We start from the raw sequence: 14,268 nt of genomic DNA, 5'->3' as shown, positions 1-14,268 counted from the left end.
TTGACTGGGATTAGAGTTGGAAGTTTGTTATTTCACAGCTCATAAGACTAAATAGGAAGATCTAGCTTGTCTAAGCAACTTCTCTTCCAGGTGTTAATTGAAATATGCAGGTCAATCACAGGACAACATCTTTATAGAATTTTATCAGTCCCGCTCCCCCAAAAAACCCTTGCATGCACACACAAGTAAATCTACTAATATAGCAAACTAATATGATATAGCCAGCTGCACTATTTATTTATGGCCATGTTTCGCCTACTTTTTATTAAAGACAACCCCAAAACAGGATGCAATAAAAGAAACCAGGAAAACTATATATAATTATAAGGTGAAAACCGTAAAATGGGAAGAGTTAGCAATCCCAGGATCATCAGCTCAGCCCAAAGCTTTAAGCAAACAGGTAGTCCTTTACTGAACCCCAAAAACGAATTAGTCTCAGCACCAAGCAGAAATAATTGCATATTTAACATAATTGTAACACAATATACCCCACAAAGTATGTGAATCATGTTCAAAAGAAAACAAAACAAAGTAGGGTCATCCCCAAGGAATTAATTCAACTAAATAATGGCACAGGGGCGCAGAATTAAAACATGTGTTCCATTGTACCTACCATAAATTTCCACCCATCACTTTTGCTTCTGTATAAAATAGTTTTGGATGTAACATGTTAATTTAAAAGATTCATTTTTCATCTCTATTTTATTTTTGACACAAAATACTCCAATGACATAATTTGGAGAGACAATGTTTTGAGTTCCATGGTGAAATCTCGGCAGTGGTTGCCAGGGTCAAAAACATCTTGCACAGTTCTGAAGTATTATTTTGCTGTTATTTAAAGTCCACGAGAAACTATAAGCAGAATAAATTTTCACCAGAGAAAGTGTGACAATTTAGACACACCCCTCATGTATTATTGAAGAATTGAACTGACTATGTTTCTTTCTGTCTCCATTCTCTGGATCTGTGAGAATCCACAACTCCTTCCCCAAAGGAATGTAATAATACAAATAATTGTAATAGAAAGTTGGATTTACTTGGTCAGCAATGGCTCATTATAGTTGAGAAATAATTCTTTGGAGCAGGCTTCAGAGAAATTTGAATCTAAGAAACAAGAAACAAACAGCTCTAGAAAACTTCAGTATGCAATAGATGACCTACTTACATTGTGCCTCATCACAGAAAATTATTTAGGTTCCTTCTATCCTGCTTTTTCTTTCTCTTGACTGTGAGGATGGGCAAATATGTACATTTTTCTCAGTCCTTCCCTCCTTCCTTCCTTCCTTCCTTCCTTCCTTCCTTCCTTCCTTCCTTCCTTTCAGTTTTAGGTTCAATTTGTCCAGTGGTGAAATCTAAAATTTGTTACTACCAGTTCTATGGGCGTGGCTTGGTGTGGAGGGTAATGTGACTGGGTGGACATGGCCAATTTTTTTTTTCTTTTAAAACCATTTTTTCTACAACCTCTTTTTTTCTTTTAAAAGCCTCTGCCGATTAGGCAACTCAGCTTGGATCGTCAGAGGCTTTTAAAAGAAAAAAACCCTCTGCCAATCAGGCAACTCAGCTGGGATCATCAGCTGACGATCCTTTGACGATCCCAGCTGAGCCACGCGATCATCAGAGGCCTTTTTTTTTACTTTTAAAAGCATTTTTTCGGCTGAAGAGGTAGAAAAAATGCTTTTAAAAATTAAAAGAAAAAGCCTGTGATGATTGTGTGGCTCAGCTGGGCGGGCGGGGGGGGCAGGGATTTTTGCTACCGGTTCTCCGAACCACCCGCCTCCATCGCTACTGGATCGGGCGATCTGGTCCAAACCGGGAGCATTTCACCCCTGAATTTGTCCCATTTTTGATCTCCAGTTTGTACCTGGATAAAAAATCATATTTCAAAGCTATTTCTTTTTACTAGTGCATCAGGTGCTTCTGTGTGCTGGAAACACCTCATACCAGTAGAATACAGATTCTGCTTCTTCAAATATACAATATGCATTTTATCAACCTATATGGGCATAAAATGGCAAAAAAGAAGACATATTTTAGAAATATCTTAGAAATTGATATCTCTTGGGTTTACTCAGGGGTTACCACATGTTTTATGATGTGTATTCCCATTTTCCCCCAAGTTAATCTTGACCATAAAAGCAGAAGATAATGGACTATTAACTGCTACAGCTTGGAGCATAGTGCAAATGTGTACAGCATTCCTAATTTTCCCATGCCATGTTTGCTGTACAATGCACAAAATAACCTTCATTCCTGACCTGCTAGTTGGAAGAGTTGGGATGAAATGACCTTCACACACCTTTAGTGATGTCCAGGAAAACACATTCATGTGGGCCACCCCCAAGATACTTATACAATAGTCTATGTCAGGGATGTCAAACTCAATTTCATTGAGGGCCACTTCAGGGTTGTGTTTGACCTTGGGGGCGGGGTGGGCATGGCTGGGGTGGGCATGGCCAGTTCAACATCACTTGTGTTGGGGGCACCTGTGGTGGCCTGAGTGCTCTGCCAGCGAAAACGGGCTTCCAAGCTCCGTTTTCGGCTGTGATGGCCTCCTGCAACCCTCTGCCAGTGAAAACAGCTTAGGAAGGCTGCCCGTGGCCCTCCCGAGCTCCGTTTTCACTGGCAGAGACACTGCGGGCCGGTCTTCACTGTTTCCAGGGCAGCCCCACAGCCAGGCCTAAGCACCCCACAGGGCCCGGGCCTTCCGTTTGACACCCCTGTTCCATGTCATCCTTTTTACCAGAAGTTCATTGGAATCAATTGGATCCCAGTGGATCCTAAGATCCTCTACTCTGGTACATCCCAGGATGATATCCATTACCTTTCCAAAGTAATGTCTGATAGGGGAGTATTTAATGAGAACAGATTAAATTCTCAGATAAAATTCTCAGATAAATCTCCAATAAAACTATGGTAGTCCTCTGAGTTCCTACCAGAACAATCTAATTGGGTATGAAGTGTTACTGTGTTATTTTAATCCCCACAATCCCCCACCCCACCCCACCCCAAACTCCCCAGGGTTCAAAATTGTTTCTATAACTCTGCTTTTGATGTCTGCAGTGAGCAAATATCGATGTGATGAAGTGACTCAAATGCTTCAATTGACATCCTTGTGTCAGATATCAGGGTGCAGATGCTTACTCATGGCATTTGCATGATGCTCATGTTGTATGATGCTCATGTTGACATTTTGCTGCTGATGCAGCTATCCACAAAAGATTTAAATAAGCTTACTGGAGCCTTACATAAAATTTAGTTGCAATATGCTTTACCCAACTTTCTTTTGAAATGCTAGCAAATAAGGCAAAGCAAAAACTTATTTTCACCCAGGTTCATTCTTGATGATTTCATAGAGTGGTCCATGTCATTTTCCGGGCCTTAGTATGATAATAATATCCCATTACCTTCTTTGCACATAGAATAGAATAACGGAGTTGGAAGGGACTTAGGAGCAGAAGTGGGTTTCAGCAGGTTCTGACCAGTTCTGGAGAACCAGTAACGGAAATTTTGAGTAGTTTGGAGAACCGGTAGTAAAAATTCTGACTGGCCCCACCCCCATCTATTCTCTGCCTCTCAAGTCCCAGCTGATCAGGAGAAAATGAGGATTTTGCAGTAACCTTACCCTGGATTGGGGAGGGAATGGAGATTTTACAGTATCCTTCCCCTGCCATGCCCACCAAGCCATACCCACCAAGCCATGCCACGCCCACCAAGCCACGCCCACCAAGCCACGCCCACAGAATCAGTAGTAAAAAAAAATTGAACCCCACCACTGCATTGGAGGTCTTCTAGTCCAACCCCCTGCCCAGGCAGGAAACCCTACACCACTTCAGACAAATGGTTATCCAACATCTTCTTAAAAATTTCCAGTGTTGGAGCATTCACAACTTCTGCAGGCAAGTTGTTCCACTTATTAATTGTTCTGTCAGGAAATTTCTCCTTAGTTCTAAGTTGCGTCTCTCCTTGATTAGTTTCCACCCATTGCTTCTTGTTCTACCCTCAGGTGCTTTGAAGAATAGTTTGACTCCCTCTTCTTTGTGGCAGCCCCTGAGATATTGGAACACTGCTATCATGTCACCCCTAGTCCTTCTTTTCATCAAACTAGACATATCCAGTACCTGCAACCGTTCTTCATCTTTTAGCCTCCAGTCCCCTAATTATCTTTGTTGCTCTTCTCTGCACTCTTTCTAGAGTCTCAACATCTTTTTTACATCGTGGCGACCAAAACTGAATGCAATATTCCAAGTGTGGCCTTATCAAGGCTTTATAAAGTGGTATTAACACTTCGCATGATCTTGATTCTATCCCTCTGTTTATGCAGCCCAGAACTGTGTTGGCTTGTTGGCAGCTGCTGCACACTGCTAGCTCATATCTAAACGGTGTCCACTAGGACTCCAAGATCCCTCTCACAGTTACTACTATTGAGCAAGGTACCACATATATGGTACCTGTGCATTTTGTTTTTCTTCCCTAAATGTAGAACCTTACTTTTTTCACTGTTGAATTTCATTTTGTTAGATAGCGCCCAATGTTCAAGTCTGTCATAGTTTTTTCAATTTTTTTATGCAACTCCAGTCCAGTGATTTTCTTGTGGTCTCCTATCTGGGTATGGGCTGGGTCTATGACAACTCGTCATGGCAACTTGCCACAGCCAATTCACCATAGCCAACTTGCTGTGGGACAACTCACCATGGCAACTCACCACGGGACAGGAGTTACATACATTAATATTCAAGAAATAGTGGGATAGAATCATTAAATAAAAGGTGCTAAAGAAGGAACAAAATGAAATGTGAATGACAAAAATTAAAATAAATTTTTAATTATTTTAAATAATTAAATTGAATTGTGGAATTGCCTCACAGGGAGTTGTCCTGAGGCAAGTTGGCTGTGGCGAATTGGCCTTGGAGAGTTGGCTGTAGCGAGTTGTCTCATTCCGTATTTACCGGCTCCAAATCTTCTTAGATTTTTGTGAGATACTTTTTTTGAGATAATCAAAAGGGCTTAAAAATAAGGAAAAAACCAGGACTGTGATTCCCCCTCCCCACTTACCACCCTTACTTCTGCTTCTCTAGGATCATTTCAGCATCGAAAGGTGTTAATTTGCCTCTTCTTTTGGAAATGTAAACTCTTCTTTCCTGTGAAGATTCTTATGTGCCTTTAATTAGCAAGTTGCTTTTCCATCACAGCTGTACTTTGTCCAAGACATCGAGGGAAAGGGTACAATTTGTCAGTCTCATAGGAGCCACTCACTGACAGACGGCCTTCTTCCGACATTCCTTTAAAAAGGCCCTTTCACAAATCTGTGTGTGTGCATGCACATGTGCTAATTGGAAGCTGGCCTTCCCATAAGAAGTTCTCAAGAGGTGGGCCTTAGCCTATAACAGTGATGGATAATCTTTTTACCATCACGTGCCAGGAGCGGGGGGGGGGGTCGCGCGTGCCCATACCCATAATTCTATGCGCCCTTATGCATGCGCGCATGACCCACCCACCCCCACTCCCTCTGCTCCTGGCACGCGATGGCCCGGTAGGCTTGTTTTTCTCTCTCACCGTGCTCCAGAGCCTTTCTAGGAGTCTGGGGAGGGCAAAACCGGCCTTTCCTACCCCCTCACGGAGGCTCTCTGGAGGCCGGAAACGGCCCATTTGCCAACTTCCGGTGGGACTGGAAGATCTGTCTTTTGCTGTGCCCAGGCTCCAGAGCCTCTGTAGGAGTCTGGGAAGGGCGAAAACGGCCTTCTCCACCCCTTCGGAGGCCAAAAACGGCCCATTTGCCAACCAGACTCCTAGAGAGGCTCTGGAGCCTGTGGACAGCAAAAAACAGGCCTTCCGGTCCCACCAGAAGTTGGCAAACAGGCTGTTTCCGGCCTCCGGAGAGCATCCAGAGGGCTGGGGAAGGCCTTTTTCTCTCTCCTTAGACTCCTAGAAAGGCTCTGGAGCCTAGTGAGAAAGGCCTTCCCCACCATACCCCGAGGCCCTCCGGAGGCAGAAAACAGCCTGTTTCTCTACTTCTGATGGGCCCAGAAGGCCCGACGGAACTGAGCTCGCATGCCCCCCAATATGGCAACATATGCCACCTGTGGCATGCGTGCCACAGGTTCGCCATCATGGGCCTATAATAAGGGCAAAGCTCCTCTTCTTTTATGCAGCAGCCACATCTCCAAGGTGGAGCATGGCCTTTGAAGAAGAACCTCCAGATGGAAAACATGAGAAGGCCACCCAAAACCTTAGAGAGCTGTTGACAATCAGCAAATGTGCCTGTGAGAAGACCTGAGTAAAGGGCATTGGTAGGAGGAAGGTTTCAGAATAATTAGATACTAGTGAGGTTTATGAAGGAGATACCAAATTGCTGATCCATCTGGTTCGATTGTCACTAAATACCTGAAGTTTCAGGTGAAGGGATGTCTGTAAACCAGCCTTCTCTAACCTGCTGTTCTTTACTTATACCTCAGATCCCAGAATGTCCAACATTATCATCAGCTATGATCATATTAGCCGAGAATTGTGGGAGTTTTAGTTCTTACATATTTGGAGGACAGGAAGATGGTACTTGTTGCCAGTGGCTTTCAGATCGGATCGGATCTTTCTCTTTATTTGTACCCTATGATTATCATTAAGTGTTGTACCTTATGATTCTTGATGAATGTATCTTTTATTTTATGTACACTGAGAGCATATGCACCAAGACAAATTCCTTGTGTGTCCAATCACACTTGGCCAATAAAAATTCTATTCTATTCTCCCATCTGAAGATGCTGCTGGCATCGTCTCCTTGCATTGCTTGTGCTCCATCATTATGCAATTGTTGCTTTTCTATAAAATTCCTTTATCTTGAATTGGACTCCATCTAGGTCAGTTCTGTCTGCTGACTTTGGCAGCAGCTCTTCAAATCATCAAAAATATTCTTCTCGCTCTTGCTACCTCACATTCCCTTTGGATCCCTATGTCTTACCTCCCCCTCACTTATGGTTTCACAGTGTCCTAGAGAATCAAATGTTGTAGCGTTAGCCAGTTGGTGGCATTTTAGAATTCAGAAGAGAGACCTGCAAATTGGAATGGTTCCTTCTTTCCCCTGTTAACAAAAAAAAGGCAATAAATAGATACACAGAAAAGTAGGTGTATTTGGAAATAAAGCAATTTCAAAAGAATTTTTTCTAACTCTAGGTGGTCCAGTTATTTTGAGATACTTCTTTTGAAACAGAAGGTTACACACATTCTCTGTCTTATCTATAGATAGAAAAGGTAAAGGTTTCCTCTGTTTAGTCGTGTCTGACTCAAGGAGGGGCACCGTGCACATCTCCATTTCTTAGCCAAGGTAGGCAACATTGTCCAATTACGCTTCCGTGATCATGTGGCCAGCATGACTATACACCGAGGCACATGGAACACTGTTAATTTCCCACCAAAGTGGTACCTATTTATCTACTTGCATTTGCATGCTTTCGAACTGCTAGATTGGTAGGAGCTGGGGCAGGAACAAGAACTCACCCTATCACACAGTGCTTGGGTTTCAAACGGTCATCCTTCAGGTTGACAATCCCAGCATCTTAACCAGTAGGCCACCTATAAGCATAACAAAAGTCCTTTTCAGTCAGATTCCAGGATCTATGCTGAGCCTGGAGAAGCAGCACCCAGCCAATGGCACTGGGAAGATTTCATAGCTCTGCTGAAATAATTGTTCTGGATCTCCATTGCTTCTGCTGCTTCCAGAATCTTCATAAGCCCCACCATTCTGTTAAAATGTTTTTCTCTTGAACTCAGTTTCACAGTCAGGGCTAAGGACCTGAAGCTGGCTGAGACAGACAAAAGTTTAAAACTATATTTTGTAGAAATATGTTACTGAATGACTGCCGGAACAGATTACCTGTCAGTTATGGAATTTGTCCTAAGTCTCTTTAACAATTTTCTTCTAGGAAAGCTATGGTAAGATATAGTACTATTACTAAATACTGTAATTAAAAAAAAACAATGTACTGCCCTGTTATATTGATTACTGCATTCGGGTTGCAAAGGATATAAGCTTCTTCATTGCCAGTCAGACATAATTTTACTTTGTTTCCCCTATTTTCCTTTTAAAATGGCAGCTTAAAGAATGATAACCCTGTTAAGTGTGGAGAATTTGATGGCCTAGTAGAACTTGCAACCATTTGTGCCCTCTGCAATGATTCCTCGCTGGATTATAATGAGGTGAGTTTTTTGTTATTAGTATTAACCATAGCATTAACAATCTTATATACCACTCCATAGTACTTTACAGCACTCTCTTGAGTGGTTTTTAATGCCAGCACATTGTCCCCAACAATCTGGCTCCTCATTTTACCAACTTTGGAAGGATGGAAGGCTGAGTCAATCTTGAGCCCCATTAGGATCAAACCCCAGACTGCGGGCAGAGTTATCCTGCAATACTGCATTCTAACCACTGCGCCACCAGTGCTCATATATTATATATCAAATCAGGAAGAAAATCATAAGTAGCTCAGCCTACAGTTCCCAGAAGAGCTTTCGCCGGTTTGAACTGTGAAGTCTGCCTGGAGCTGAAGGAAATTGTGATTCAGACTGAAGGAGGCTTCACTTTTAAAACGAATTTGTCATTTCTTTTTTTCTTTTTAAGAAAAAAGTTTTTTATTTTATGAACAAACAAATATACAATATATGATCAATCATTCATTGTATCGTCTAAGTACATCTTTTCATTTCATTTAATGTAACATTTCCCTCATTTCTTTTGATGTACAAAAATGAGTATGTTATACATGTCAATCTTAATTTTTAGGGAAAAAATAGCATGCAAAAAGTATATCCTACTTGAATAATTTTCTTGAAGTTTAAAAATAGAAAGATAAAAATCCTACAAATTAAGATAAAAGAAAAAGTGCAAAAAGAAAAAAAAAGGGTTTTACCATTTCCAGCATAGTAATATGTCCCTTTAGATATATTACCGTGTTTCCCCGACCATGTCTTATATTTTTTTGAACCCCAAAATAAGTACTTGGCCTTATTTTCCAGGAGGTCTTATTATTTTGGGGCACCTGGAGCAAGATGGGGCTCCTCTTGCCGTCTTACCTGATTTCCAGCTCTGTCTCCCTAACCCTAACCAGAGGAAATGGCGGGGACCAGCTGCACATAAATTTAAATATTTTTGGGGAGGGCTTATTTTTGGGGAGGGCTTATTTTCAGGGGGGCTTATTTTAGCGCATATGCTCAAAAGCCCAATTGGGCTTATTATCGGGGGATGTCTTATTTTCAGGGAAACAGAGTAATTAGATTTTTTTTTCCCCTACCTACATGTTAAACAGACATATTACACCAGACTCTTTATTTTACTGTTTTTTTGTTTTTAACGTTGAGATTTGAACATCCTTTCCTCACCAAACTAACATAATTGTTTTTAACAAACTAGGTTGCAGTGCCTACCACTGCAGGAAATGTATTTTGCTTTTGGTTTAACTGTGCACCTTCCCTTTCGGTTTCTAGTCCAAGAAAGTTTATGAAAAGGTGGGCGAAGCGACAGAAACAGCCTTGACCTGCCTTGTGGAGAAGATGAATGTTTTCAATACAGACACTGGCGGTTTTTCTAAAGTAGAAAGAGCCAGTGCCTGCAATACCGTGAGTAAGAGGTTAATTTCTCCAGGGTAGAAAGAGAAGAAATTTTAGCACAGCATTTGTGATCTTTAAATGGGGACTTGCAGACCATGTTTAACCGTGGTTTGCCCAATAAAAGCCTATTCCTAGCCATAAACCATTGCTGCAGTTCTCTGCAGGGGAGAAAAATGGGACAATTCCAGAGCACCAAGGCATTGCCAGTTGCTGTGTTAATTATTGGAAGTGGCCTTGAGGATTTGCATAATGGAAAAGCTGGATGTAAATCCAATAACTCCACAAATAACTAAATATTAAATTTGGTGCTTTCTTGACATTTGTGGGTGACCCATCCGTGTAGTTATGCATACAATAACCTTGTAAATATATCCGGAATTGTTTTTAACTTGCAAATTCTTTATTGTCTGTTAGATAATAAATAGATAGACCTCTATGCTGGGTGCAAAATATTCCTAGGCTATGTAACCAAGTCTCTATTTCAATGCCATAATACTTTGGCCTGGAGCTGGAATTTGCAACCAATGGACCAAATGCAGTTTATCTGCCCTGGAGGCTTTCCAGAACCTGTCTATAAACTTTGGTGACAAAGTATCAACCTTCGGATCATGATATTTTCATGAAATAAAAAGCAGAAGAGCGGTATTAAATTTTTAAAAGGCTTAATTTAGCTTTAAAAAAAAAAAACCCTCCTGTGCACATTCAAAAAGAGCAAACAAATACAACACTGTTTTTGGCAACAACCAACATTTTCTGTAGGATATCCTTTTGCCCAGACAGAGAAAAACAATGTGGCCCTTTAATTTGTTTTTCCTTCTGATCCTTTAGGGCTGAGAACAAATATAACACTCTGAAAAGAACATGCATGGCATAGACGGTATATTTTGCATTCCAGACGCTACTCTGCATTTGTGATCTGTGACTCTAGAACGCTTATCTGTATCTGTACATTTAAAAATTGCTTCACAGAAATGTTAATATATATTCAAGGACAATTTCTATGGTTGAGACTGATGGTTCCCTGTTGTCATTCCCCACACACACACAGGTAATCAAAAAGCTGATGAAGAAGGAATGCACCCTTGAATTTTCCCGCGACCGCAAGTCCATGTCTGTGTATTGCACACCTGTGGCTTCCAGTCACAATTCCTCGAGCGGCAAGCTCTTCGTCAAGGTAAAGTTGGCACCAGGTCCTGCTATGGTGAAGGCACAGTTAGAGCAGGGGTGAAATCCAAAATATTTCCCTATCGGTTCTGTGGGCATGGCTTGGTGGGAGTGGCAGGGGAAGGATATTGCAAAATCTCCATCCCCATTCCACTCCAGGGGAAGATACTGCAAAATCTGCATTCCCTCCCCTCCTGGGGGAAGGATACTGTAAAATTTCCATTCCCACCCCACTCGGGCCAGCCAGAGGTGGTATTTGCCAGTTCTCTGAACTACTCAAAATTTCCTCTACCAGTTCTCCAGAACCTGTTAGAACCTGCTGGATTTCACCCCTGAGTTAGAGGCACCGCTGCTATGGCTTTCTCTATGCACTGGACTTGACAAGTCAAATGGCGGTGTGGTTATAGTGGTGCTTCACTTTTCAATGGGACACACACTGGCTTACCAAGGATTTTTTTTTTCAGGATGCTCCATTGCTCCATTCCATCTTTGTGTTTTCTATTTCTTCTTCTTCTCCTCCATAGTAATTGCTCAGTCCTCAGTCCTCATTACATATTCTAATTTGTCTCTTCATTTCCCCACACCCATTCTTAGGATAGTTTTCTTTATTCCTTAAATACTTAATATTTTTAAAATTTCGATTCCCTCAAATTCCTCAGCACTGCCCCCTAATGCATTGATGAGTTTGCTGTGATGTGTCAAGGGGAGGAATTCCTTTAAGGACTAGAGCACCGTTTTTCAACTTGGCAACTTTAAGATGCATGGACCAACTCTCAGAATTCTTCAGCCAGAATAGGAATTCTGGGAATTGAAGACCAGGTATCTTAAAGTTGCCAGGTTTGAAAAACACTGCTCTAGAGCACATTGGGGTGGGCAACTACAGCCCCTTTATGACCTGTGGGCTTCAAGTCCCAGAATTCCTCAACCAGCCAGTCATGCTAGCACAGGAATTCTGGGAGTTGAAGTTCACAGGTCGTAAAGGAGCCATAGCTGCCCATCTTTGCTGTAGAGCAGTGGTTCCCAATGTGGGGCCCACGCCCCACAGGGGGGCAATTTGATTTTTTTAATGGGGGCAATTGGAATCTTGTTTAAACCAAGTTAATGGCCTTTTAGGCTTCCTCCGCATGAGTAGGAGTCACTTTTTGAATAGTAAGAATTATATGTCAAGGGAAGGGGGGGAAATCAGGATTTTAGAGATGCTTAGGTGGGTCATGGCCAAAAAAAGGTTGGAAAGCACTGCTGTAGAGGATTGAACTCTGTCTCTTTAGAAGCAAAATGGTTTTGCTTTAAGTAAGGAAATGATCTGTGCCTCTCAGGTTTTTTTTCCACTCTTTCTTCCCTTTCTCTGATATCTTTTACACATTTTGAAAAAGAATGAGTGTCTATGTTTCAAAATAAATATTGACTTAACGTCCTAGAGCTGTGATGGCGAATCTATGGCACGTGCCACAGGTGGCACGCGGAGCCATATCGGTGGACACGCGAGCGTTGCCCTAGCTCAGCTCCGGCATGTACATCTGATTTTCAGGCCTTCCGGGCTCACCAGAAGTCAGCAAGCAGGCCGTTTCTGGCCTCTGGGGGGGGGGGGACTCGTTTTCACCCTCCCCAGGCTCCAAGAAAGCCTCTGGAGCCTGGGGAGGGCGAAAAACGAGCCTACCAGGCCCACCATGCCATCGCTTGCCAAAGTTGGGGGGAGTGCGTGGGGGTTGCGCGTGCATGCGCAGGGGGCGGGGTACATTGAATTATGGGTATGGGCACACCCCTGGTTTTGGCACTCGACGACAAAAAGGTTAGCCATCACTGTCCTAGAGATTCCTTAAAGTCTTGTGTTTCCACTAGGGGGTGCTCTTTGATTAGTTTTCGATGCAGAACTTATTTGGAGAGAGAAAATAGGCATTCCGACCTAATAAATTAACTACTCTTTGCATGAAAAAAACATTTATTTTTCACATAGCCTAGCAAATTGCCTTTGGCCTTTGAGTAGCGTGCCCGACATCGCATTCTCAAATGTAAGCTAATCAGATCACAGACATACATTTAAAATAAAATAAATTTCCAAGTATGTTGAATGCCCTTCATTTCTTTACTACTCAAGTGTTTGATTGTCTGGGTCAGTTCAGACATTTCATTTCTTTTCTTTCTCAAGGGTGCTCCGGAAAGTGTCATTGAGCGCTGCAGTTACGTTCGAGTCGGCAGAAACCACGTCCCTTTGACTTCTTCTGCCAAAGAGAAGATCCTCTCCAAGATCCGGGACTGGGGTACTGGCATCGACACTCTACGCTGTCTCGCCTTGGCCACACGAGACCATCCTCCTCGGAAAGAGGACATGCATCTCGATGACTCCAGCCAGTTTGTTAACTATGAAGTAAGTGGACGAGAGGGTCTTTATAGGCCCTATACAGGTAGTCCTCAACTTACAACCCTTCATTTAGTGACCGTTCGAAGTTACAACAACACTGAAAAAAGTTGCTTATGACCAGTGGTGGGATTCAAATAATTTAACAACCGGTTCTCTGTCCTAATGACCAGCTGGGTGGGCGTGGCCAGGGGGTGTGACAGGCAGCACTCGGTCTCCTGCACTCCACTGGGAGCAAAAATGGGCCGCAGGGGGGGACGTGCCATGCCCCCCCCCGCATCCTGTTTTGGGCCTAGTAGACCTCCTGGGAGCAAAAACAGGCCACAGGGAGGCCGCCCCACTGCCCCTCATGGCCGGTTTTGGGCCTAGTAGGCCTTCCTGCAGTGTCCTGGGAGCGAAAACTACCTGTGTAAGCCAGTACGGTGACTCAGCTGCTAAAAAAGCAAATACAATTTTGGAGTACATTCATATATGAATCGTTCTATTCCCAACTATCCTGTCAGAGCTGAAGAAGCTTTTTGGATGAGAAGCGAAACGTCTTCAAAGAAAAAACAAGAAAGTCCAGTTGCCTTCTGAAAAAGCACATTTGGGACTTATAGTTAAAACCTCTAGGTAGGATTAATTTACAGAAAAGTTAATTTGGAGATGAGAGTTGATAGCAGTCTCCAATATCTGGAGGTGGGAGAAGGGAGTTGACTTTTTCTCCTTTTGCCCAGAGGGCAAGACCAAAATGTTAAAACTGTACATGCCATCAGCCAGTGGATGTGACCTGGTAGTTTGTCTTTGCTGAGGTTTTAACAGAGACTGGATGACCAACCACCAGAGATGCTCTGTTGGGTCTTACATTGGATTAGAAAACCTCTATGGTCTCTTCAAGCTCTATGATTCCACAAGGGGAGTTCATGATGTTGGATGATAAGGAATCTCCCAAAAGGTGTGTCTTTCCTTATACATTTGGAAGAAGGCTGGGTAACCTTTTAGGCAAAGGCTGTTAAAATCACGCTCACAAAAAGGAAGGAAAAGCTGCATCCCAAATGTAAAACCAAATATCCTTTCCTTATAGAAACTATCCACCCCTATAAATCTAAACCAGCCACAAATTATACTGAAAAGTTAAGTCTTTTAAAGACTTTGATACAGTAAAATAAGTT

The 14,268-nt window shown here is 42.5% G+C and overlaps 1 protein-coding gene across 1 annotated transcript in view; it reads left to right on the top strand.

The window, feature by feature from the left end:
- ATP2A3 (ATPase sarcoplasmic/endoplasmic reticulum Ca2+ transporting 3) overlaps positions 1–14,268 on the top strand; it is a 149,738-nt gene that overhangs the window by 121,740 nt on the left and 13,730 nt on the right. Inside the window, exons 10-13 of the mRNA XM_070932095.1 lie at positions 8,085–8,187; positions 9,475–9,606; positions 10,646–10,771; positions 12,908–13,126. Coding sequence (XP_070788196.1) covers positions 8,085–8,187; positions 9,475–9,606; positions 10,646–10,771; positions 12,908–13,126 — 580 coding nt within the window. The remainder of the gene's footprint in view (positions 1–8,084; positions 8,188–9,474; positions 9,607–10,645; positions 10,772–12,907; positions 13,127–14,268) is intronic.

Source organism: Pituophis catenifer, unplaced genomic scaffold (genome assembly GCF_029215685.1).
Source record: "Pituophis catenifer annectens isolate HBS135680 unplaced genomic scaffold, rPitCat1.0.hap2 SCAF_1, whole genome shotgun sequence".
Classification (NCBI taxonomy): domain Eukaryota; kingdom Metazoa; phylum Chordata; class Lepidosauria; order Squamata; family Colubridae; genus Pituophis; species Pituophis catenifer.
Note: the sequence above shows the minus strand (reverse complement) of the source record. Positions and strands in the feature narration are given on the sequence as shown.